At 38.2% G+C, this 27,820-nt stretch overlaps 1 protein-coding gene across 11 annotated transcripts in view; it reads left to right on the top strand.

Moving 5' to 3' along the window:
• The window catches only part of CAMSAP2 (calmodulin regulated spectrin associated protein family member 2), a 120,092-nt gene that overhangs the window by 66,973 nt on the left and 25,299 nt on the right, over nucleotides 1-27,820 (top strand). For 6 of the 11 annotated variants that reach the window (XM_008268680.4, XM_051821088.2, XM_051821087.2 and 3 more), the window contains 5 exons: nucleotides 7,280-7,441; nucleotides 11,549-11,632; nucleotides 17,843-17,875; nucleotides 24,250-24,391; nucleotides 24,664-24,803. In XM_008268680.4, the coding sequence (XP_008266902.2) occupies nucleotides 7,280-7,441; nucleotides 11,549-11,632; nucleotides 17,843-17,875; nucleotides 24,250-24,391; nucleotides 24,664-24,803 (561 nt within the window). Of the gene's footprint in view, nucleotides 1-1,719; nucleotides 1,831-7,279; nucleotides 7,442-7,877; nucleotides 8,044-11,548; nucleotides 11,633-17,842; nucleotides 17,876-24,249; nucleotides 24,392-24,663; nucleotides 24,804-27,820 lie in introns of those variants that run through there. The other 5 variants (XM_008268684.4, XM_002717673.5, XM_070055075.1 and 2 more) reach the window with 4 other exon arrangements.

Genomic DNA, 27,820 nt, shown 5'->3' on the forward strand with positions numbered 1-27,820 from the left:
GTACTTAAATCACTACAGAATGCAAAGTTGTGAAGTAAATACCACAGGGCTTTTGAGAAAAATGGGGTAAGAGCACAGTACTCAAACTTCATCATTGTCAGTTTTCTTAAATCATAAGAACTTAATAAAAATAGCACAGTTTTACACATGAATAGTTAGGAAGCACATAGATACTGTGGTATGTTTGGCACTCTACTTGAAAAAGACCTGAAGTTTGCTGTGGAAGAGGCATCAGAATGGTTACAGCGGGTGAGTTAGTAGAAATAATGGAAGGAGGCTTCTCTGAAATGGGACAGATAGTGAACACACCAGAAAAAGTTTTAATACCAGATGAGGAAGATGAGGGTATGACTCATGTCACATGTGATGCACTGAGGTAGTAGGTAATAGATTATCTGAGGGATTTGTGCATTTTGTGTATTCCCATATGTCTCAGTATGGCTGGTCGCAACTTTTTTGCATTAACATAGTATTTTTGGTGAACAAAATGAGTGTAAACAAACTGAAATTCATGTTATGCTCAAATTGTTCTGTAATATATTAAACTGAAGGAAAGGTACTTTCAAAGCAGAACTATTTGTCAATTATTTTCTAATGGTTAAATGAAAACCAGTCTAATTTAGTTTGCAGAAACTTACTTTTTAGAGATTTACACAGAAAAATTCTTATAATCCTAAAAGGCAAGAGTGGTGACATATCTGAATGTTATTTCAGCTTGCAGCTAGACCATATTTAGATGAGTTACCCATAAGCCAAAAGCTAAGGTCAGATGGCAATTATCTATGATGAAGTATTCTTGAGTTCTGGGAATTCCTTTGTTCTTGTCTCCTACTTATTTGCTTGTTCTGGGAATTCCATTTGAGCCGTGAGAAGGAGGAGGTCAGTGCTTGATGGGTTAACAGTCTTCTTGGTTTAGCAGAGCTGAGGACATTAGCAGTGCTGTGATAGCATTACTATGATTTTTACCTCTGCAGCCTATGGTAAAGCTATTTCATTTTAACCTTAATTCAGTTTTAAACCAACATAATTCCATACATGAATGTCTTTGGATTGGAAGCTTTAGTTTTAATTTACTCTCTGAATTGTTTAACATCAAATGTTTAGAAGTAATAATTGGTGTTACAATTTAGTATATACTTCTCTGGCAAATTAATACTACATAATAACAAATATTTATTGTGAAATACTAGGGCTACCATGGAGTACTGAAAATTGTATGAACTTTGACAACAGACCTAGGTCTTGTCTCCAAGTTCTAACCCCTACTATGTGACCAAATGCACATCACGCAGTCCAAATCTTAATTACCTCATAGATAGGATGACCTATCTCGCCAGTAAAGTTGTGATATTTTATTTTATCTTCATGTTAAATTAAAAGGTTAATGAAACAGGGCAAACCTGTATATAAATAAATGATACATAAAATATCTTATTAACCGATGAGACTGATAAACTTACAATGCTTAAAAGTTCTGCTTTCTTTAATAGTTGTAGCTTTTATCTCTAATACATAAAAGTGACTTATTTTTCTCCATTGGTTGGAGAAAGCAAAAATAGAAACCTTGTAACACAAATCAAAAACCTAATGTTTGCTTTGGATATCACCCAGCAGAGTCCCTGAGATTCCACATCCTCCAAATCCTTTCCCTTTATTGAAATGCTAAGGAGCATTCCTGCTTTTTCTTCCATAACCTGGCTTTTCTACTCCTGCTCTTAGGAGTCATGATCTACTGTGCCACCTGGTGGCCTCAGTGTGTACTGTCTCGTCTGTGATGCTGTTGCCTCCTACTGCAGTGAAAGTATAGAAGATTGGGATTAACGTGTGCAGGTGTGATGTTCCGTGGTCTGGGCTCTGGAGCCAGACTTCTAGATTTGAATCCCTACATCACCACTCCCTTGCTACATCACCTTCAGCAAGTTACACAGTTTTCTTACCTGAAAAGTAATCTATAGGAGTGAAATTGACTCTCTAAGGGTTGATGATTGTTTACAACAGTTGTCTCGACTATACAGAGGCAGTGTTTTTTTCTTCATACTATTTGTTGAACTCTTTCCTTAGTGTAGAGTTAATCTTATGAGTATGAAGTTAACTGAAAATACATCTTTGTGAAAAATAAGAATGGGAATAGGAGAGGGAAGAGGAAGAAGGGTAGGGGCATGGGCCAAAGAGAGGGTAGGGTAGAAAGTCTCACTATGTTCCTGATTGTGTATATAGGAAATACATAAAATTTGTATACCTTAAATTAAATTTTTAAAATAATAAAATAAGAAGCAAAAAAAAAAAACCCACAAAAAACAAAAAGCAGTGTTTATCCCACAGGGTTGTTGTATTAAATTAGTTTAATATAAGTACTGAAAATATTACATGTTGAAAACAGTGTTAGCTATTATTATTATTCTGATCTTAGTGATTTAAGTACGAAATTAAATATGTATATTTAAAAAATTTGCTTGAGAGACAGAGAGAGCTCCCATCCATTGGTTCACTCCCCAGATGCCCCTCATCCTGAACCATTGACGGTAACCAAGGATCAATCCAGGTCTCCCATTATGGGAAGGCAGAGAAACCCAGTGATTTGGGCATTTACTACTGCCTCCCAGGACCTCCATTAGCAGGAAGCTGGGTTAGGAGCTGGAGCTGGGAACCAAGCCCAGGCATTCTGATACGGGTCACGGGCACCTTGACCACCAAGTCGGATGCCTTCCCTAAGTGTATGTGTTTGATTTGCAACCTTCGAGCTCTAAATTGATTGATTTTAACCTTGAGGTTATTTTTTAATGTTGATCTTTTCTAGATCTAATATGTATATACTTGCCATTAAATATAATTTAATATAATTTTCTATTTACTATTATCTCATATAGTAAAGAGTGAAAAACCTAAAGTATGAGAATTCTTAGTTTGAAAATGAGTGGATATCATGTAGAAATAAGTCAGCAAAGTAGTGGCATTTTCTAGAATTTGTTTTTTAATTTAGAAAGTTAATCAATGAAATGAGCTTTGGTCTGAAAAATGTGTTACTGATTACATTTTTGTTTAGTATCCCAATATTTGAAGTAAACTATTGATTTATATGTACTTTGTGCACTATAACAAGGCAGTTACTGAAGTTTTCTTTTATTCATTTGTTTTCTCTTCCTGTCCCTCATATGTATTACATTATTATGGTAGTGTTGTTTTTTTTCCACTCAACATTATATTTTATATTTTTCTATTATTAAAGTTTAATATATCAAATGATGGGGATACAGATAACTGTCATGCTGATTTCATTTCCTTTTGGAAATCCCAGGAGTGGAATGGCTGGGTTATATGGTAAATCTATTTTCAGAATTCTTAGGAATCTCCATATTGTCTTCTATAATGGCTGTGTTGGTTTACATTCCCACCAACAGTGTATTAGGATACTTATTTCTCTAATCCTTGCCAGCATTTGTTATATTTTTTAAGATGTATTCATTTATTTGAAAGACACAGTTAGAGATAGAGAGGGAGAGACAGAGAGAGAGATCCTCCATCTACTGGTTCACTCCATAGATGGCTGCAATGGCCAAGGCTGAGCTAAGCCAAAGGCAGAAGCCAGGAGCTTCTTCCAGGTCTCCCACGTAGGTAGCAGAGGCCCAAGTACTTGGAGCATCCTCCGCTGTTTTTCCCAGGCTATTAGCAGGAAACTGAATTGAAAGTGGAGTGGCTGGGACACAAACCAATGCCCATATAGGCTGCTGGCATTGTGGGCAGCAGTTTCCTTGCTACACCACAACAGCAGCCCCTATTTTTTGACTATTGGATGATAGCCATTCTAACTAGAGTGAGGTGAACTTCATTGTGGTTTTTATTTGCATTTCCCTGATGTCTCCTGATCTTGAGCATCTTTTCATGTGTTAGCCATTTGTATTTCATCCTTTGAAAAATGCCTGTTCATATATAGCATTCTTATATATTTAAAAAAAAAAAAAAAAAGCCAAAGGAAAGACTAGAAGTCCTGTGCTGGATATTTAGATGAGGAAGAACTTGGAGGCAGGAGAATCAGTTAAAGAATTTTTTTGCCTTGTTCAGGTGTGAGAAGTGTTTAAGTCTAAATTAATCAGCATAAGGAAGAGGGAAGATTCAAGAGATATTTTAGAAGTAGAATGAAGAGGCTGGCACTGTGGTGTAGCGGGTAAAGCTACCACCTGCAGTACCAGCATCCTATATGCGCACCAATTCAAGACCCTGCTGCTCCGCTTCCAGTCCAGCTCTCTGCCATGACCTGGGAAAGCAGTGGAGGATGGTCCAAGTGCTCGGGACTCTGCACTCTTGTGAGAGACCTGGAAGTTCCTGGCTCCTGGCTCCTGGCTCCTGGCTCCTGGCTCCTGGCTTTGGATTGGCCCAGCTGGAGCCGTTGCGGCCATATGGGGAGTGAACCAACAGATAGAAGACCTCTCTCTGTCTGTCTCTCTCTCTGCCTTTGCCTCTCTGTAACTCTGCCTTTCAAATAAATAAATAAATCTTTTAAAAAAAAAAAGTAGAATCTAGTTTTTACTTTGTAGATATGAAGTTTGTAAATTGTAAGTTATGAGTAAATGCTTATGACATCAAAAATAGGAAAAAGCAGCTAGTATACATTTTTCCCCCAAAGAAACCGTTTATTTAATGAGTACAAATTTCATAAGTACAACTTTAAGACTACAGTGATTCTTCCCACTATACCCATCCTCCCTCCCCAACTACTCCTCCCTCTCCCATTCCCAATCCCATTCTCCATTAAGAGGAAAAAAAACTGTTCCTAAGCAGTCAAGACAAGGGCTGTGCAAGTCATCCTTTCTCAAAGTGTTAATTTTACTTCTACAGATTGCCTTTTAGGTGCGCTATTAGTTATCACAGATCAGGGAGAACATATGGTATTTTTCCCTTTGGGACTGGCCTATTTCACTAAGTATATTTCCCAGTTGGATCCATTTTGTTGCAAAGGAGAGGATTTCTTTTCTTTTCTTTTTTTTTTTTTTTTTTTTTTTTTTTTGACAGGCAGAGTGGACAGTGAGAGAGAGAGACAGAGAGAAAGGTCTTCCTTTGCCGTTGGTTCACCTTCCAATGGCCGCCGCTGCAGCCGGCGCACCGCACTGATCCGATGGCAGGAGCCAGGAGCCAGGTGCTTTTCCTGGTCTCCCATGGGGTGCAGGGCCCAAGCACCTGGGCCATCCTCCACTGCACTCCCTGGCCACAGCAGAGAGCTGGCCTGGAAGAGGGTCAACCGGGACAGAATCCGGCGCCCCAACTGGGACTAGAACCCGGTGTGCCGGCGCCGCTAGGCGGAGGATTAGCCTAGTGAGCCGTGGCGCCGGCTATAATTTTTTTTTTTAAGATTTTATTTATTTTATTTGAGAGGTAGAGTTACAGACAGTGAGAGGGAAGGACAGAGGTGACCTCCCTCTGCTGGTCCACTCCCCAAATGACTGCAATGGCCGGAACTATGCTGAACCGAAGCCAGGAGCCAGGCACCCCTTCTGGGTCTCCCATGTGGGTGCAGGGGCCCAAGGACTTGGGCTTTGGGCCATCTTCTGCTGCTTTCCCAGGCCACAGCAGAGAGCTGGATTGGAAGTGGAGCAGCTGGGACTAAAACCGGCACCCACGTGGGATGCTGGCATCACAGGCGGAGGATTAACCCACTGTGCCGCAGCGCTGGCCCCGATACCCTATAATTTCTTTATCCAGTCTTCAGTTGACTGGCATTTAGGTTGATTGCATGTCTTAGCTATTATGACTTGAGCTGCAATAAACATGGGAGTGCAGATAACTCTTACTTGCTGGTTTTATTTCCCTTGGGTGAATTCCCAGGAGTGGGATACCATATATTCATATGGTAGGTCTATATTCAGATTTCTGAGGTATCTCCAAACCAATTTCCATAGTGGTTTTACCAGTTTACATTCCCACCAACAGTGGATTAGGGTACTTTTTTCCTCACATCCTCTCAAGCATCTGTTGTTTGTTGATTTCTATATAAAAGCTATTCTAACTGAAGTGAGGTGAAACCTCATTGTCGTATTATTTGCATTTCCCTGTTGGCTAATGATCCTGAGCATTTTTTCATGTGTCTGTTGGCCATTTGGATTTCTTCTTTTGAAAAATGTCTGTTTAAGTCCTTGGCCCATTTCTTAACTGCGTTGTTTGTTTTGTTGTTATAGAGTTTCTTGATCTCTTTATATATTGTGGTTATTAATCCTTTATCTGTTGCATTGTTTGCAAATAGTTTCTCCCATTCTGTCGACTGCATCTTCACTTTCCTGAGGTTTTTTGTTTGTTTTTTGGTTTTTTGCAGTACAGAAGCATCTCAATTTGATGGATCCCATTTGTTGATTTTGGCTTTGATTTTTCCTGTGCCTCTGGGGTCTTTTCCAGGAACTCTTTGTCTGTGCCAGTGTCTTGCAGGGTTTCCCCAATGTACTCTAGTAATTTGATAGTATCAGGTCGTAGGTTTAGGTCTTTAATCCATTTTGAATGGAATTTCGTGTTAGATGTTAAGATAGGGGTCCTGCTTCATACTCCTGCATATGGAAATCCAGTTTTCCCACCATCATTTGTTGAAAAGACTGTCCTTGCTCAAGGGATTGGTTTTAGCTCCTTGGTCTAAGCTAAGTTGGTTTTAGATGCTTGGATTGATTTCTGCTGTTTCTGTTCTGTTCCATTGGTCTATCCATCTGTTTTTGTACCAGTACCAGGCTGTTTTGATTATAACTGCCTTGTAGTATGTCTTGAAATCTGGCATTGTGATGCCTCCAGCTTTGTTTCTTTTGTATAAGATCAGCATCATTTTTTTCTAGATCTGAGAATGTCTTTGGTATTTTGATTGGTATCATAGTATATAATCTTTTTTTTAAAAAAGATTTATTTGAAAGGTAAAGTTACAGAGAGGCAGAGAGTAAGAGAGGTCTTCTATCCACTGATTCACTCCCCAGATGGCTGAAATGACCAGAGCTGCACTGATCCAAAGCCAGGAACCAGGAGCTTCTTCTGGGTCTCCCATGAGGGTGCAGGGGCTCAAGGACTTGGGCCATTTTCCATTGCTTTCCCAGGCCATAGCAGAGAGCTGGATAGTTTAATAAGTATCTGAGTAAATGTTTGATTCAGTTAGCTCATCCTAAACATGTACAACTTATGCTGTTTACAGCTAAGGCTGGTATTCTATAGACTTGAGCTCTGATGTTGCTTATTGTAAGGTTATTACTATTTCAAAATAAATAAGCAGAGATTTATAAGTGTAATTTTTTAACTATTTGTTCTTGTTTTGTATTTTCAGAGTGCACATTTGGCCATGATAGATACTTTAATGATGGCTTACACTGTAGAAATGGTCAGTATAGAAAAAGTAATTGCATGTGCTCAGCAATATTCAACTTTCTTTCAAGCCACGGATCTGCCCTACGATATCGAGGATGCTGTCATGTACTGGATAAATAAGGTAAGATTATAATATAAGTAAAAGTCTCATAATCAGAAAAAGTAAAACCCTAAATTAGCCATTGCAGCTCCCTTACTTTTTGTTTTAAATCAAAGTGAAAACTTAAGTTGTGAAATTCACTTAAAATTTTTTATTAAAAAAAAACTGTTGGAATGAAGAAAATAGATTTCTGTATATTCAGCAGCATGTAACTACATTTAATAATGATTAACATAGTTCACAACAAATTATTATTATGTAAGTATTTATTTAAGAGGTAGAGTCACAGACAGAGAGGGGAAAAGACCAAGAGAAAGTTTCCCATACGTTTGGTTCATTCCCCAGATGGCTGCAATAGCTAGGGCTGAGTTGTTCAGGAGCCAGGAGGTTCTGCTGAGTCTCACACAGGTGCAGGTGCCCAAGCAAGCACTTGAACCATTTTCCACTGCTTTCCTAGGCCATAGCAGAGAGCTGAATTGGAAGAGGAGCAGCTGGGATATGAACTGGCACACATAGGGGATGCCTGTGCTGCAGGTGAAGGCTTAGCCTACTATGCCACAACACCGGCCCTCCACAGCAAGTTATTGCAGAATTCAGAGTACTCAGAATAGGAGCTATGCAGAGTGAGTGTTGAGTGTTCAGTCAATAGTTTTTGAATTCAAGAATAAAATAATTTTCTCACATTCTAGTTATATTCTTAAGTTTACTTAAACATATTGCACAAGATCATTGATTATAAATTTCTTTTGGAAATTTTTGTGAAACTGTGAATTGTGCTTAAATTATTAGTTTATCATCCCTGTTTCCAGTTTGAATAGTTAATTCTTCTCCATCCACTTTCATTACACCTGTCACCCTAGAGAAAATGAAACCTGATCTACAGGTATACGCTGGACAGATTTAAAAGAAGTTATGACTTCAGGCATCCTTTTTTTAAAAAAATATTTATTTTATTTATTTGAAAGACAGAGTTACAGAGAGAGGTAGGGACAGAGAGATAGGTCTTCCATCTACTGGCTCACTCCCCAGACGGCTACAATGGCCAGAGCTGCACCGATCCGAAGCCAGGAGCCAGGAGATTCTTCCGGGTCTCCCGTGAGGGTGCAGGGGCACAAGGACTTAGGCCATCTTCTACTGCTTTCCCAGGCCATAGCAGAGAGCTGGATTGGAAGAGGAACAGCCAGGACTAGAACCGGTGCCCATATGGTATGCTAGCACTTCAGGCCAGGGCTTTAACCCGCTGCGCCACAGTGCCAGCCCCCAGGCATCCTTTCTTAAATACTCATGTGAAGATTGTTACAGGCAGCTAAGTGTAAAAAACACTTATGTCCCTTTAAATTTTTCATACTACCAGTATCAGCGTGGGGGACCCTTGGAGTTGCTTTATTTCTTCATCTTAGTGATCTTTTTTTTCACTTCTCAGCCACAGAGAATCATTGTCACGTCTTAGACCTATTCATTGTTAGAGCTATATGACCATCACATCCCACTGTAAATTTCCCATTCTTGAACAGTTCTTCCTATCTTTCCAACTCATCTGCTTTACATCCCCTACTATTAAAAATATTCAAGTTTAAGATTTCAAAGCCTATTGATTTCTCACAATCTCACTTGACTTCACATTCTCCTTTTTGATTTTAGATTCTTGCAAGTACCATCAGTTCTTTCTCATCTTCCCTCTCTGTTAGTCTTCTGGTAATAGCTCAGATGGTTGAGCTGTTACCCATCTTGGCTCTCTTTGAACCTGTGGAGGTATATATTGCTGGAGTCATTTACACAAGGAAGCAGTTTTCACTTCAAATTCTTAAGCACAAACTTCAAATGAACACCCAATCACAGCCAGTCCAACCAGTGTGTCGCTAAGAAGTTTGCTTTTCCGTACTTCAAGATGACTGTTGAATCCTTTCTCCATGAATCCTCAGACTTTATGGAACACTTCCTTCATCACCATCAGCTGTACCTACTGCTGTCAGCTTACCTTGCCTTGTCCCTTTTTGAGACCAGAGGTGGAAGGTCATCAGGTGGGAATTATCTCTTATGACTCCCAAATCTGTAAGCCTCTGCATCAGCACTCACTGTCCTCTTCTCTCCTGTAAGAATGGAGAAAAAAAAAAAAAAAAAAAAAAGGAAGTGTTGTAGCACAGCTGATTAAGCCGCTACTTGCCACACTAACATCCCATGTAAGAGTGCCAGTTCAATTTCTAGCCACTCTACTTCAAATCCACCTCCTTTATAACAGACCTGGAAGACAGCAGATGATGGCCCAAGGACTTGGGCCCTTGCCACTGATATAGGAGACCCAGATGGAGTTCTGGACTCTTGGCTTCGGCCTGGCTCAGCCCCCACCATTGGAGCCATTTGGGGAGTAAACTAGCAGATGAAAGATAAATCTTTCCTTGTTGCTCTTCCTTTTAAATCAACAAATTTGTTTAAAAAAAAAGAGAGAGAGAGAGAAAGGGGTCAGCATTGTGGCATAGTAGGTAAAGCCAGTGCCCACATAGCCAGCATCCATATGGGCACCAGTTCAAGTCCCAGCTGCTCCACTTCCAATCCACCTCCCTGCTTATGTTCCTGGGAAAGCTTGGGCCCTTGCACCCATGTGGGAGATTCTGAAGAAGCTTCTGGCTCCTGGCTTTGGACCATTCAGGTCTGACCATTGCAGCCATTTGTGGAGTGAACCAGCGGACAGAAGATCTCTCTCTATAATTCTGTCTTTGAAGTAAATAAATAAATCTTTAAAAATATTAAGTAAAATAAGGGAAAACAAAAAGTTATAAACTTCCCCAGATTTTAGTCCTGTCTTCTTTCCCCCACCCCTGTTTGGTAAATAGACCAAAATGCTTTATGAAAGATGTATGAAAATTATAAAAATGTTTTATAGCACGCATATCAACCACAACACAAAACATGAATGTCTTTAACAACATGTCAGGTGGTTGTACCTGGGCATGCTTGATAAAATTAGAAAAATTTATACCACGAAGCTAGTTAAAGGAAATTCTCAAGTGCCAGAAACAAAGTAGAAATTGAAAGTTCTGGTGGCCAATGACATTAGTATTTTCTAGAGTGCCATCATGGATAAGTTGGGGGAAAAAATGAATAAATTGGACTCTTTGTTACCAGAGTGACCCTATTGAAATCATTAATTCAAAATCCAAAATTGTCTAGGCTTCTCAGTAAATAGTTTGTGCACCAGATGGACTGTTTAACTTTTTTGATTATGGGCTACTTGAGTAATCTGATAAAAGTTAAATCAGGCCTTCTCCCAAAAATGTTCTCAGGTGCAGCTATTTTATGTGTGTTCTCACTGTGGCCTCATGACTACACTAAACCTCTCCATGATCCATCCATGAATGTGTCTGTGAAATCACAGCTTGACTTTGATTTACAGGTGTTTTTTGTCCATAATAAAAATATTTAATTCTGATGAAAATAGTTTTGTTTACTAGTTGTAGATTGTCAGTTTTTTTACTTTAATAAAGTATTATTTTGATTCCTAAACATTAAAACTAATGTTATCAAGTACTTTTTTTTCCTCCTAGCACTCTGCTCTGTTCCTGACATATAGCAGATGCTCAACAGGTATTTGATAGCTTAATTAATTTTAGAATGTGAAATAAAGCATCTGGCCGGCACCGTGGCTCACTAGGCTAATCCTCCGCCTGCGGCACCGGTACCCCAGGTTCTAGTCCCAGTTGGGGCACCAGATTCTGTCCCAGTTGCTCCTCTTCCAGTCCAGCTCTCTGCTGTGGCCGGGGAGGGCAGTGGAGGATGGCCCAAGTGCTTGGGCCCTGCACCTGCATGGGAGACCAGGAGGAAGCACCTGGCTCCTGGCTTCGGATCGGCGCAGCGCGCCAGCCATGGCGGCCATTAAGGGAGTGAACCAACGGAAGGAAGACCTTTCTCTCTGTCTCTCTCTCTCACTGTCTAACTCTGCCTGTCAAAATAAATAAATAAATAAATAAAGCACCTGTAAAATACTCTTTTCTGGTTGTGAAAATGAAATATTCTTCATTTAAGGGATACTGATATTTGATAGCAGGGATCTGACCATAGGCATTTTAAGGTATTTGTTATTTCATTGTGAAATTTCAGTGTAAGTTCAAATTAATGTCTTTATTCTTTAAGGTAAATGAACATTTGAAAGACATAATGGAGCAAGAACAAAAATTGAAGGAACATCACACAATTGAAGCTCCCGGAGGTCAAAAGGTATACATTTCAAAGGAAAAGATGTACCTGTATGAGTTCATATATATTCACACATATGTGTTACTTTAGGAAATGTTAACAGATGTTTTACTAAGTTATTTCTTAGTGATGCTACTTATACCCTAGAAAACCATTCTATAAACGCTAAGTAGGAGTACAAAATGCAAATTAATTAGATGATAGCGTTTGTGGAAAAACTGTTGATGACTAGAACTCAATTTCTGATGTTCTTTGGGCAAAAATAAATGTTTGCCTTTCTTTGGTAAAATACATGAAACAACAAGAAAGCAATTTTAAATGTTTCTGCCTTTCTGATGACTTTTAATAAGAACAACCTTTAAAAAAATATTCCCAGAATTTCAAGTTGTAGAATTTGGAGGAACAAAGAAACAGTAACATGTAACAGATTCATTCTTTAAAAATTCTCAAACATGTTTTTAAGAGTTTTATCCTTTGAAAACTGAATTGTGTGTTTGCCATGTATTTAGACTCGAAACAGTATCTTAAATCATTTCAAATGTATTGTAGTAGAGTCCTTTAAATGTATTATGCATCATTGGAGTTGAGTTGTAAGAAATTATAATTATTCAAAAACTTTTTCATTTAGATTATGTAAATCTCTTCATTATTACAGAGTGCTTCTATTCATTGGGGTTATTTTATTAGTCATTCATATATCCATAAGAAGAAAAAGAAGAAACGAAGGAAAGAGAAAACCTATTTTGTGTATTAACCAGGCCAATAGAAAAACTTTATGGGGAACAACCTAAATTTTGTCTAAACTTGATGTTTTGGGATCATAATGATTTCCCCCATCTAGCTTCTTATCTCCTAAAAACATGATCCATGCTCAATCCTTCATCTTAACCTCTTTTGAGGTGCCTTCTGCTAAAGGTACAGGAGAACGAAACTCTTCTCTTTTTCTGTCATCCCAGATGACGTGTCATGTTCCTGCCTCCAACCAGTTTTCCTCCCCATCTCTCACCTCTCATCTCTCCCAGGTCTTTCATGTTAGTTTCCCGCTCTTTCTCTTTCCCATACTATGACAGTTGAAATCTTTGTCTTGGTGATAACATATAGTCCTGCCACTCCAATTTGCTCCTGGCTCTGGTCATATTAAGAGTAAGTTGGCATCATTCTAAGTTATAACTAATGAATTTTCCCATAAAACTCTTGTCTTTTTAATATGAGGTTATACAAAAAAGTTCCTGGAAAATGTGTATTATGAAATATTATGCATAGCTATCAGAGAGTTTTTTTCCCTACCAAAATAAACTTTCAATTTTTCCTGAAACTTTTTTGAAGTACCCTCATATAGTGGTTTAATGCATTGGATGTGCATTGTGAACTAATGGAGATTTTATATGCTGACATAGGACCCAAAAAAATTATTTCTATGGGAAAAACATACTGTTTGTATTTCAGACAACCAGATGACCTTTAAGAAAAACAATCAGAGGCTGGCGTTGGCTTAGCGGGAAAAGCCATTGCCTGCAATGTCAGCATACCATATGGGCACCAACTCATGTCCTGACTGCTCCACTTTGGATCCAGCTCCACACTAATGGCCTCAGAAAGCAGCAGAACATGGCCCAAGTGTTTGGGACTCTGCCACCCATGTGGGAGTCTGGGATGAAGCTCCTGGAACCTTGCTTTGGCCTGGTACAGTGCTGGCCATTGAGGCCATCTGGCGAGTGAACCAGTGGATGGAAGACTGATCTCTCTTTTTCTCACTATTTCTGTAACTTTCAAAATAAATATATCTTTAAAAAAAGAAGAAGAAAAATGCAGTAGGAATCTAGACACTAATTATTATTTTTTTAAAGATTTTATTTATTTAAGAGGTAGAGACAGAGAGAAAGGTTAAGTTAGCTCCCCAAATGGCTACAATGGCCAGAGCTGGACCAATCTGAAGCCAGGAGCCAGGAGCTTCTTCAGGGTCTACATGCGGATGCAGGGGCCCAAATACTCGGGCCATCTTCCACTGCTCTCCTAGGCCATAGCAGAGAGCTGGATCAAAAGATGAGCAGCTAGTACTCGAGCTGATGCCCATATGGAATTCCAGCATTGCAGGCCAATGCTCAGCCTATTATGCCACAGTGCCAGCCCCCAGACACTACTTACACATACCTCTTTGACTTTTTCATAGCACTCAGCCCATGCAATTGTACTTGTTAACTTTCAACCAATATTTGTTCAGTGAGTGCTTGAATATATATAAATGATTGTGTGAGTGATTCATTTTAGGTATTTAGGGTTGTACACATTTTTATTTTAGCAAATACATATCAATTGCATCTTTGTTTTTATTGAACTTTATCTTTTTTCATTGATATAATCTTTGTGAAAATAAGTATGAATTTGACATCATCTTACTACCTGTACAGGTGTGATTATTAGGAGGAAACACTGTCACACAGTAAACTACAGAAAGTAATCTTGCTATGTTACCTAGCAGTGAGATTTTGGCACTTGAACTAATTGGTTTGGCTGGAAATACCAATCCATTCTTGATTTTTAATCCTGCCAAAGCAAAATCTGTGATTCCTTTTTTCCTTTTAGGAATACAGAATAAGATAACTTGTTCTTTCTTAATACTATACAGTTGATAGGAAATCTCCACTCTTTCCATCTGCTTCAGCCAGCTTGCCCAGTGAGACATATGCAGATGCCTAGCCCTGTTGTCTATTACTTATTCAGCTATAAAGAAAACCTGTGGTATTGGATGATAATGTATCTTATCTTTTGTCCTTGCCGAACTCCTGTCAACTCAGAAGTTCAAAAGAATTTGTTTTATGAAACATAGCCATATTCTTGGTAAAATACAAGCATACTTCAAAAAAGTATGGAAACAGAATTAAAAGATGTTTATTTTGGTGTAAAATATTTGAAGTATACTTATAGATTTTTCATGTATTAATATGCATTTTGTGAATATTCTGAAGATTCCCCATATATGTGGGTTTCAGAAATTTTTCTACCAAAATAAATATACCTTTTGATTTTCCACAAACTTTTTGAAGTACCCTCATATATGTGTATGTTGAAGGATACTTGTACTGTATTATGTATTATTAGTGTTGAACCAAAATTGAAGATTCCAAAAGTATTTTGTTTGAGTATTAGGTCCTTTGATAGTTATCTCTGATTGTTAGATGAGTTGTCTTAAGCATTTCAGATAGCGCTGTCTTGGGAATATGTTTTGTTTAAGCAGTTTACTAATGTTACCATCTCAAGTCACTCTTTTTGCTTCCAGTGCTCCTTCCCACTCTAAATTAGGATACCCAATTAAATTTGAATTCTAGATAAATAGTACATACATTTTTGTTGTAAGCTACAGAGGCATCTTGAAGCTTTATTTGCTAAATCTGGAAATCCTACTTTAAACATCTCTAAAGTTTATAGCTGGGATGTCTTTAAGCCCAACATTCATTCTCTTACAGAGTGTGTGCAAAGTGCTAGGGTAAAATGAGTACTGTACTTAGTAGTTCTGCTACTTACCAGCTTCATGACCTTTACAGAGTCACTGGTTTTCTTTACCTGTAAAGATTCAGTGGTTCCTAAATTCTGTAACTAGAAAGAGTCTCAATTTTCCCTTCCAGTATTTTAAAGTAAGCATAAGGGACTCAAAGGAAGAAGGTTAGTGGAAAAAAGTAAGTGGTTGGTTATTATAGATTTTTCTATATGTATGTTACCAATAGATTTATCATAACCTTGTTAGTGAAATATCTAGGAAGGTCTTCTAGAGGATGTGGGGTTTGAGAAGCGTTTATACGATTTGGAAAAGAGGGCACGAGGTCACAAGGAATAACATAAGCAGAAACACTAAGTTGCAGGTAAAAGTCGTAGTAAAGGCATATTAAATTACTAGTAGTTCCATTTCACAGGCATTTTGTAAAGAGCTGTGAATTCCTGGGTTTGTGTTGTGAAGTTTATAATACTAGTTATATGTAGTGAAGTTTAATGTTTCTCAAAATATTAAAGATACACTAAAGAAAAATATTTGTGAGGTATCTGCCAGGAAGGTGAGAGTAAGATCAGGGAATTAGCTTTGGAGAGAAGACATTCACTGAGCTCTAATTGCTTGTCACTTGAAGGTGGAGCCTCAGACTAGACTACATTCTCCCAGTGAGCCAGTGGGTTAATGCTCTTAGTGTGTCTCTGCTTGATTATTTTAGCAGTATGAATTTCTCCCTTGACCAAAGTTACTTAGCAGTTAGTAACTGTAACCTGTTTATTTTTCAAATTTTATTTCTTCAGATAGCATTTTAAGATACTATTTGAGAAAAGGACTTTGAAGTCAAGTACATTTGAAAAACACTATCTAGTCAGTGCCCCTTTAAGAATTACAGTTTGGGAGCCTGCACTGGGTTAAGATGCTGCCTACAGAACCAGGCACCAGTTGGAGTCCCTGCTGCTCCATTTCTGATTCAGCTCCCTGCTGATGTACCTGAGAAAGCAGTGGAGGATGGCCCAAGTGTTTGGACCCCTGCTAATCCTGTGGGAAACCTGGATGAAGCTTCTGGCTCAGCCCTGGGTGCTGTGGCCTCTTGGGGAGTGAACCAGTGGATGGAAGATCTCTCTCTCTGTAACTCTGCCTTTCAAATAAAATAATTTTTTTTTAAAGTTACAGTCTATTTTAGTACAGTAAAGGTCCAAGGAACTTGTCTGGCTGCTTCCCAAAGGTTTTTGATCTTTAGTCACTCTTAGAAGTGACATATACTAAAACTCCATAGAGTTAGTGTTGTTTGGAGTATACTTTGGAAGCCATTGATTTGTAACTTATAACTGTACTTGGTTGTGTATTTAATACATATATAAATATATAAAACAATGTTGAAATATAGCACAATATTCTCAAACATATCATTTGGTTTGTTAGATTTATCTTGATTTCCTTTTTCTTGCCATTATTTCAGTTAAAAATTGTGAAGACTTGACTTGCCTCAATTAGATCATTCTTTTTGGTTTAGAATCCTACCCCTGAGATTCTGTTTAGTGATTACAATTCTACCCATGTGGGAGCTTCTTTGGTCAGTACTCATTAAATTCATCTTTTTTACACCTATTGCTGACATACCTTTAGCTTTTGGCAATAATTAACTTGCCCTTATGGGAAACACAACACACCAACCTGGAATATGTTCTTGTTCTGTTATCGACTCACTTAATGTAGTTCAGTGAGGAACTTCTCATGTTACATACTTTTTAAAGTTCAAAGATGGCACCATGGCTTTAATCTTTGCCTAAGGGTGCTGTAACAATTTGATTTCCTCAACAGTTGTACATGTCAATAGCCTTGTGTATTTGAACACAAGACTCAATTAAGGCTTAGATCAGTAAATCCTTAGTAGAACTTTATAATATTTATTTTGGAATAATTTCAAATGCATGAAAAGTTGCAAGCATAGTAAAAAGAACTATCATAAACTCTTTACCTAGATTCATTAGTTTTTAACAGGAATTTGTGCCATTTTCCTCTGCTATTCCGGGCATGTTAGCAGGAAGCTGCTTTGGAAGTAGAACAGCTGGGACTCATAGGGGATGCCAGATTGCAAATGGCAGCTTAAACCCCCCTGTACCACAGTTCCAGCCCCTGTTACATTCATTCTTAAAAAAAAAATTACATTTTTCACACATCCTAGATAGTAAAACTACTAACACACATTCTCTTTATATAAGTAGTTGCTTGTATTAGAAACTTATGAAAATCTTAACTGATAAGAATTGTCAACTTTTCCCATTAATTGAAAGAAACTGTTTAATATAGATGCTGGAAAGAAATGATCATTTTGGTAAATTCTATCCCATTGCTGTATAAATACTTGTATTTATTGAAATGGTCTTTCTTCCTTTCTCCTTGGGAAGAATATTGTCTTACCAGACTTGGTCTACTTATGTCTGACGATTATTTTTGCAAATATAGCCCTAGAATCTTTTTACTTCTCTTTTATGCTATGGATGTTTTAATGTGATCTATGATCTCAGAACTCAGAAATAAAATTCTTTGCTGCCCAAGTATAGAACATATCCTAAGTATTCTAAAATGAACCTATCTATATATTTTTCACTAAATTATTGATTAACATATGAAGAAATATTATTAGAAGAATACTTGAGACTCCTTTCATAAGTTTTACTATAACTTATTAATTAAAAATAATTCTGATAAATTTTCCCTTTACCTTTTTTCCACTGCTTCCTCTGAAGTCTCCTTCCAAATGGTTTTGGAAACTGGTTCCTGTAAGTTTGCTCAGTTACTTCAATTTCCTCTCCATATTTGTCATTGTGGAATGATGCTGTGTTTGTCTTGGTGTTACAGTCATTTCATATAATTCTGTTAGTAATTGGCTGTAGGTTGGGTTTTAAGGTAATTTATAATATAAAGTGGAAAGGTCAAAGATCAGACCAAAGTTTGGATTAGAAGTTTCAAAAATAATTTAAAGCGTAAGCATATGTTTGCCAATCTTGTCAGTATTCACAGTATTCGTGTTAAAAGCAATTTTATGAATGTAGAGTCTCATTAATTTTAGTGATTTTTAATAAATTAATTTTAATTGCATGCATATTTCATATTTTAAAACCACCTTTTTGACAGAATCTGTTTAGCATGAATTATAGAGGATAGTACTTTCTATGTGATTATAAAAGCAGAAAGGTCTCTGTGTCTTCACCAGTGCTGCATCTAAACTATTAAATTCTGAGGTGACTTGAAGGACTGATTTTGCAGGAATAAGAATATGAGTAAAACACTGCAAAGTTGAAACGTAGAAAATATTCCTTTTAAATGTAGAATTTCTAAAGTTATAGAAAAAACAGGGAATGTTTTCGTGTGTTGAGTTTATAAAGCATATAACATGTTCAAGTATAAAAGTCACTATAATTTTGATGAACTACAGATAAACTTTGTGAGAGTTACACATAACCTCAGGATTTAAATTAGATTTATTTGATGAGAGGGATCTTCAAAAGATTCATGGAAGAAGGTGTATCGTGAAAAAACTAGGCGTGGATTTCAGCACTGGGGCTGGTGTGGTGGCACAGTGAGTTAAGCTACCACTTGAGATGCAGACATCCCTTATTGTAGCACTGGTTCAATCTCCAGCTGCTCCCCTTACAATCCAGCTCCTTATTAATGCACCTGCGAAAGCAATAGAAGATGACTACTTGGACCCCTGCAACCTATGTAGAAGACCTGGATAGAGTTCTAGGTCCCTGGCCTTGGCCTGGTCCAGCCCCAGCCATTATAGCCATTTGGAGAGTGAGCCAGCAGATAGAAGATCTTTCTATCTCTCCCTCTATCACTCTTCTTTTCTAAATCTTTAAAAATATATATTTTTTGTACCAAAATAAACTCATGCTGACTTGTTAACACATGTCTGAACAGAATCTTAGTTTGAGGCACTAAGAAGGATAAGACATCAGTTTGGAAATAAGCCTATCAGAACAACATTAGTTCTCTTTAAATTGAAGCAAGATCAAATACCAAATATACACTGACGGGATGGCACTGTGGTGTAGCGAATTAAGCTGCCACCTGCAGGGCTGACATCCCACATGGGCGCTGGTTTGAGTCCTGGCTGCTCCTCGTCCAATCCAGCTCTCTGCTATGGCCTGGGGAAGCAGTAGAAGGTGGCCCAAGTCCTTGGGCCACTGCACCCATGTAGAGACCCAGAATAAGCTCTGACTCCTGGCTTCGGATCAACGTTTCTCTGATCATTGCAGCCAATTGAGGAGTGAACCAGTGCTTGGAAGGCCCCTCCCCCTCCCCGCCTCTCCTCTCTCTGTTTAACTCTGACCTTCAAATAAATAGATAAATCTTTAAAAAAAAGAAAACAAATATACACTGAAGCTTGCATGAGAAAACAATGACATCACTGATGCTTTAGAAAAAGTTTCTAGGGACAGTGTTCCAAAGAAATCAACAGTTAAGAATTGAAGAACTTGTTTTAAGCAGGAATAAGGGTGGGCTGTGAGGGGCAGTTGTTTGGTATGGGAGTTGAAACACTGCTTAGGATGCCTGCATCCTGAATCAAAGTGCATGAGTTTGAGTCCTCATTCCACTTCTCATTTCAAGCTTCCTGTGTCCTTGGCTCCCAAGTAGGAGACCAAGATCGAGATCCCAGCTCCTGGCTTTGATCTGGCCCAGCCCCAGATGTGAGCATTTGGAGAGTGAACCAGAGTTGGAAGCTCTCTCTCTCCCCCTCCCCTTCTATACCACCCCCCAAACACACACACATATCTTGGATATTTTGTAAATATAAAGAAAATATAGGGGCCGGCACCATGGCTCACTTGGTTAATCCTCTGCCTGCGGCGCTGGCATCCCATATGGGCGCTGAGTTTAGTCCTGGTTGCTCCTCTTCAGTCCAGCTCTGTGCTGTGGCCCGGGAAGGCAGTGGAGGATGGCCCAAGTGCTTGGGCCCTGCACCCGCATGGGAGACCAGGAGGAAGCTCCTGGCTCCTGGCTTCGGATCAGTGTAGCTCCAGCCGTAGCGGCCATTTGGGGGCTGAGGCAATGGAAGGAAGACCTTTCTCTCTCTCTCTCTCTCTCTCTCTCACTGTCTAATTCTATCTGTCAAATAAATAAATAAATAAATAGAAAATATTGAAATTTCAAAAAGGAAGGGACACAAAGCCCACCGTGGCAGACCATCCACGTCAATTTGTAAGGGAAAATTTCATCTTATTTATGCCCTAATTGAAGAGGACCAGCAATAAAAAGCAGAAACAATAGCCAACACTTAGATCTCAGTTGGTTCATTTTACACAGTTATGACTGAAAATTAAAGTTGAACAAAGACTCTCTGCTTGATTGGAACCAAAACTGTTATTCCCAGATCAGCTACAGATGAGCAGAGTTTTCAATGGGAATTTTAAACAAATGGGATCAAAATCTTGAAACATTTCTTCAAAAAATTGTAGAAGGAGCTGAAACGTGGCTTTGCCAGTGTGATCCTGAAAGGTAAAGCACAATCAGACCCATGGCTGGGAAGAAGTGGTCCAGTCACAGCAAAAGTGGACCAGTCAATCAAGAGCAAAGGGTATGAAGGAAGTTTTGAGGGATACTCAGGTCATTTCTTTTGTTGGCTTCCTGGGGGCCAAGAACAGTAACATCTACTTATCAGGAGAATGTTTTGAGAAAACCAAAGCTTTAGCAGAAACACACCCAGAAAAGCCCCCGAGAGTCCTTTTCTACCACAGTAATGTATCTTTCATTCCTCTCATGGAATAAGAGCAGTTTTCTTTCCTAATCTTAAAAAAAAAAAAATCCTCAAACAGCACTCATTTTTCTTCACTAATAATGTAATAATTATGGCATTGGCATATTTAAATTTCCAGGACCCTCAGGTCTTTTTTTTTTTTTTTTTAAGATTTATTTATTTATTTGAAAGGCAGAGAGAAAAGTCTTCCATCTGTTGGTTCACTCCCCAGAGGCCACAACAGCCAGAGCTGCGCCGATCCAAAACCAGGAACCAAGAGCCAGGAGCTTCTTCCTGGTCTCCCACGCAGGTGCAGGGGCCCTAGGATGTGGGCCATCTTTTGTGGCTTTCCCAGGCCATAGCAGAGAGCTAGATTGGAAGTGGAGCAGCCAGGACTCAAACTGGCACCCATATGGGATGCTGGCACTGCAGGCAGCAGCTTTACCCGCTACGCCACAGTGCCAACCCCCCTCAGTTCTTTAGAGACAGATGGACTAAATGGCTGGAACCATCTCTTGGAAAAGTGTGTTAGGGGCTGGCGCTGTGGCACAGTGGATTAAAGCCTCAGCCTGTGGTGCTGGTGTCCCATATGGGTGCTAGTTCGAGTCCTGGCTGCTGTTTTTCCAATCGAGCTCTCTGCCAAGGCCTGGTAAAGCAGTGGAGGATGGCCTAAGTCCTTAGGCCCTTGCACCCATATGGGAGACCCAGAGGAGGTGCTTGGCTCCTGGCTTCAGATGCGCTCAGCTCTGGCCGTTGTGGTTATTTGGGGAGTGAACCAACGGAATGGAAGACCTCTCTCTCTCTCTCTCTCTGGCTCTACCTCTCTCTATAACTCTTATCTTTCAAATAAATAAAACATTTATTTTAAAAAAGGTGTCTTGAATTTGATGGAGCTTATTTTGAAAATAAAGTATATAGTTTTTATTTTTTAAAAAAATTTTTGAGGCAGAGACAGAGTTCCCATCTGCTGGTTCACTCCCCAGATGTCCGTAACAGCCCTGAGCAGGAGGCTGAAGCCAGGAGCTGGGAACTCAGTCAGGGTTTCCCTCACTATTGGCAGGGACCCAATTATTTGAGCCATCACCTGACCCCTTCTAGGGTATGCATTAGATGGAAGTTGGAATTGGGAGCAGAGCTGGTACTCAAATGCAGGCACCTCACTATGTGATTCAAGCATCCTATCTGGCGTCTTAGCTACCAGGCCAGATACCTGCCCCATTCTTACTTTTAATTCCACTTTACACAAACTTTATGGCGTCTCATTGTATACCTTCTAGGATAGAGTCTCAGGAAAATGATTCTACATGCAACTCATAATTCTCTGATTGTCTAGCCTAAATCATTATAATTACTGCTAATACCATGTGAAACTGAATATGGGTGTATATGTGTGTACATACGCTTTGTCCAGAAGTGCTACTTGGCAGAGGGGAATAGAAAAATCACACAATTCAGTTCTGTGTTCCATGACCCTGTGTGCTTTGGCTAGTCCAGTTTGGATCCTAGGCTGAAAACTAGGCCTAGAGAGTGAAATTTGGGACCAAGTCCAACCCAGTTTAGAGCATGTCCAAGAGGCAGACTATTTTCATTCTCAATGACCAAAGAAAATAATGTAAGGAACCAAGAGGTGAGAAAGGCTAGAAGATGCTACAGGTTGATTTCTTTTTTGTTTCTCGCCTTTCCATGGTTGATTTTTAACTGTCCTGGCAGCAAATTAAGAAAAGCAATCAATTAGAGAATCTATAGTATATGTAACTAATTTTTTGTTCTTAATATAGGTACTCTATGAGTTGGGATACGCGATTAAATACAAATGTATAGCTTGCACTGATTAATAAGAACAAACTCCTCCAAAAATCTTGAAGAGGAAAACATTTTCCATGGATCTTGTCCTTGAGTAACCAGTAAAAGAGAAGAAGGAATAAATATGTTGTTCTTTGTTAATACATATGGTTTTCTGAGGGATATCTTTTAAAAAAGAAATCTAATTTTGCCACCAAATGTTTAATGTTCTTTCAATAAATTCTAACTTTTCTGTTTTCATTCTCAGCAAAGTATTAGATCTCAGAATTATATTTTCAAGTATAGAGATGACTAGTTTAGATGGAATTAAAAGAAAAACTTGTTTTCCCCTGTTAAAAATAATCACTTAAATATCAGGAACCTATATAATCATACATTTTGCTGATAAAATACTTTAGGATGCACTTTAACTGAATCTGTAGCACTATTTTCTTGGCTTGAAGAAATCTGCTCGCTAATAACAGCCAGTCTTTATTGCTTGCTTGCTGTGTGCGCAGCAGTGTACACAGCACTCTGTACCAGCATCTTGTTTAATCCTCCACTGGTCTGTGAAGTAGGTACTATTAGTAGAAATAAGCATTTAAGTAACTTGTCTAAGATCACAAAGCTAGGTGTCAGAACCAGGCTCTGAGCTCAGGTAACCTGATTTAAGAGATGGTTCTCTTAATCAGTTTTATAGCCTGTCTTTTTAGAAAACTGTCTTAAAATTTTATGTCCAGCCATACCAAGCTGTCTTGAGAAAACAAAGTTTCTAGTGTTTAACCGAGGGAGAGTGGAAATCATACTTCATTGATGGATAATGAAACTTAATTGGGAAGGTTTTTTTTTTTTTTAATATTCTTCTACCTGCCCCTTGATTTTGATAACTGTTGTAATTCTATTCAAATGATACTTTTGCTGTTCTATACAAGAACTTAAGTCTAATATAAAGTGAGGGGCCAGTGTTGGTGGAATAGGTTAAGCCATCACCTGCAACACTGGCATCCTGTATGGGCACCAGTTCAAGTCCTGGCTACTCCACTTCTGATCCAGCTCCCTGCCAATGGCCTGGGTAAAGCAGTGGAAGATGGGCCAAGTGCTTGGGCCCCTGCACCCACTTGGGAGACCAGAAGCTCCTGGATTCAGATCAACCATTGTGGTTTTAGCTGTTGCGGCCATTTGGGGAGAGAACCAGAGGATGGAAGACCTCTCTCTTTCTCTCTGTCTCTCTCTCTCTCTCTCTCTGTAACTGCCTCTCAAATAAAGTAAATCTTTTAAAAAATTAAAAGTAAAAAAACTAAAGTGAATGCATTTTATTATTAACAGAATTGATGATTTATATACAAAATTTGCAAAATGTTTTATGATGCATTTTATATTTATATTTAAATGTCATTTCATTTAAATTAACAGTATTTTTGCTATGTTGTTTAGCTTTGAAGCCACAATTATGTTGCTATATATTTTACTTTGGTAGTACCTAGTATTGTTTAGAAAAGAAGGACATTGGTGAATAGTCCTCATTTCTCCTGATTTATATGTTACTACTGACACCACAGGATCTACAGTACTGATGTGTTTTTCCTGTTTGTGGCTTAGTACTTATTTTTATCTTGTTTGTTTATATTGTAGGCTCGTTATAGAAAAGAGCAAACCTTGCTTAAGCAGCTGCCTTGCATTCCACTGGTAGAAAATTTGCTGAAGGATGGGACAGATGGCTGTGCGCTGGCTGCCCTTATTCATTTTTACTGCCCCAGTGTTGTCAGATTAGAGGGTAAGTGTTACAGGGAGGTACTTCTCAGCTACAGATAGATGATAATAAATTTTTGAGACAATAAGAAATGCTAGTGGATTTTTGAAAAATAACATTTATATATAATTTTGAGGAAGATAGTTAAGAAAAGGAAATCTTTATCATGACCACAATATGTCAGTGTTTGCTTTTTAAACAGATTCTATATAATCATGTATTTGTTCTGTGTTACTAATTATGAAACACTTAATATCCAATTACCCAAAGTCATCACCTTGTTTTCCCTTTTGAAGATATTTGTTTGAAAGAAACTATGTCTTTGGCTGATAGCCTGTATAATCTCCAGCTGATTCAAGAATTTTGCCAAGAATACTTGAACCAGTGTTGCCATTTCACCCTGGAAGATATGCTCTATGCTGCTTCATCCATAAAGGTACATTAAGTTACTCTCTTTTTTTCTCTTTGCTTTGTTACAGTTTGCTTGAAAAAAAAATAACAAGATGATCGAGCTACATTAAGTTTATAGATTAACTATCAATGAAAAGTTTTTAAAATTTTTTTATTTTTGTGCTTATTTTATATTTTTAAATATACCCTCAACTATCTTGTAAGATCCTTTTACAGTGTAGAACCACATAGAGTCATGTGCAAAATTGATCTGTTATCTCACTGTTATCACAATCGATGATGAGCCATAGATAGAAACTAACAAATAGTAAGATTCTTTATAAATAATGAAGCCTTCTTTTTCTTGAAGAATTTTTAATTAAGCTAAGAATTGACAGGTAAGGCTTCTACGGTTTAGCTACCATTATTTATATATGTATATAGAGTTATGCAAAATGATGGATCTGCATATTTTCATGTGTATACTAAATCATTGAGCATGAGATTGAAATTTAGTTTATTTATTCTCACTAGGTCATATAGAATTGTTCTTTAGTTATCAGATTATTTGGAATTTGTCACCTTCATTGTCCTTTGACTATTGGTCAGTGCTTGCTTTCAGATTTTGTGAAAAGAATAATTTAAATTTTATGGTTAGTACCATTTCTTTATAAGTGAAACATTTTACTTACATTGAAGTTAAAAATAATAGCAATGAATGAATTTTTGAAAATTGTATTATACTTTTGAAAGTTAGGTTGTATCATTAATATGATATTTTTAATTCCTCAAGGATTATTTCTTATCCTTCAGAGATTATTTTATTAATATTAGTATTATATTTTTGTAAGTCATTAATCTAAAGTGAATTCGGAATTCAGGAATGTTCTGTAATATGATTATGGCTATAAAAAACCTTGAGAGCTTTTTCTTTTAATGCCTGAAGTGGGGCAGAGTTGAAAGTAGTAATTTATTTGAAGATTTGTTTTTGTTAAATAAATAATGGGAGATATCTGCACATTTATAAGAACAAGCAGCCTCTCTGGATATAATTTATGTTTTGGTAAATCACTTGCAAGCAGATTGTGGAAACAAACTGAGCACCTATTACTTTTGAAGAATTTTAGGATTTATTTCCATCTACTAGGCTACCACCAAGTGTCATGTGCATCATTAAAACAAATCAGAATTAAAGCATTCTCTGGAGAAAGAAATGAGTTTCATTAAAATGAAAGTCAGGTCATATTAACAAGATTGTCAGCAAAATGTAAAATTACAAAAATTGGAGGTAATTGTAAGTGTTAGAACATTTCCAAACCCACCGTGATGTTTGACTGATATTCTGTAAGAGCCTGTTACATGCCAGACACTGCAAAGCCAACTTTGATAGAAACTGTTGATGGATCTCTCTCACAGTGGTGCCAGTGCCTTGTGCTTTAAATTCTGTCTTCTTCCTTTGCCAGGTTCTGGGGTGGAAGGTACAGCCCATGTTTACCATTTCCACAAACCAGTACCTACCCTCTACTATCTGACACATCAGATTAAAAGCCTTAATTTGTTTTAAGATTGACGCCTTGTCCTTTCTATCAAAATGGAAGTTAGGAAATCTTGTTTCCATGTATTTCTTAGTAGTTCCTTTCTGGCACTTGTCTGTTCAAAAATTTATATACTACTATAATTTCAAAGGGAGAAATATTGTCTCACTACATACACATACAGTGAGACATAAGATTACATTTAAGGGGGCTGGTGCTGTGACGTAGTAGGCTAAAAGCCTCTGCCTGCAGTGCCAGCATTCCATTGGGGCACCACTTCGAGTCCTGGCTGCTCCTCTTTTGATCCAGCTCTCTGCTATAGTGTGGGAAAGCAGTGGAAGATGGTGCATGTCCTTGGGTCCCTGCACCCATGTGGGAGACCCATATGAAGCTCCTGGCTCCTGGCTTTGGATTGGCCCAGCTCTGGGCATTGAGGCCACTTGGGGAGTGAACCAGTGGATGGAAGACCATTCTCTCTGTCTCTCCCTCTCTCTGTCTTAACTCTACCTTTCAAATAAATAAATAAAATCTTTTTAAAGAAAGTTTACTTTAAAAATAAAGATTACATTTAAGTTGATACCTTGCACTTTAAATAAATAATGTACAGTTCTGCTGATATAAAGATATTTTCTGAAGTCAGGCATGTTTAAAATAGATAATTATCTACAGAAAAGACTTTGGTCACTTTTTAAGTTGATACCTTGGACTTTAAATAAATAATATATAGTTCTGCTGATATAAAGATATTTTCTGAAGTCAGGCATGTTTAAAATAGATAATTATCTACAGAAAAGGCTTTGGTCACTTTCTGTGTTCATTGCTCAATTATTAAAACCACAGCTTTGACTTCTGTGAATATCTTAAAACCTTTGAGAGTTTGCTTGATCTGTAATGCTTGGCATCTTGTTTTCAGTTTAATAACAAGTGTGTGGAGGTATAGAGAATGAGCACTGTCTGTTCCTCTTGATGAAAATATAAATTGACGTGGTCATTTTAGAGGGCAGTTTGGCATTATCTAACTAAGTTTAAAAATCCACAGAATGGGGCCGGCACTATGGTGTAGTGGTTAAAGCCACCACCTGCAGTGCCAGCATCCCATTTGGGAGCCAGTTCGAGTCCCAGCTGTTCCATTTCCAATCCAGTTCTCCGCTATGTCCTGGAAAAGCAGTAGAGGATGGCCCAAGTAGTTGGACTCCTGCACCCACATGGGAGATCCAGAAGAAGCTCCTGGCTCCTGGCTTTGGATTGTCACAGCATTGGCAGTTGTGGCCATCTAGGGAGTGAACCAGTGGATGAAATACCTCTCTCTCTCTCTCTCTCTCTCTCTGCCTCTGCCTCTCTGTAACTCTGCCTTTCAAATAAATAAATAAATCTTTAAAAAAAAATCCACAGAAGGCATGTTTAGGAATTGTCCATAGTGAAAAGTTAGAAACAGTATATCTTAATAAGGGCATAATTTATATGTTTTCTAATGTAGTTGAGCTATTTAAAGGAAAAGAGGTAAAGATACTTTTATTGATATGGAAAC

This window comes from Oryctolagus cuniculus, chromosome 13, assembly GCF_964237555.1.
Source record: "Oryctolagus cuniculus chromosome 13, mOryCun1.1, whole genome shotgun sequence".
Lineage (NCBI taxonomy): Eukaryota > Metazoa > Chordata > Mammalia > Lagomorpha > Leporidae > Oryctolagus > Oryctolagus cuniculus.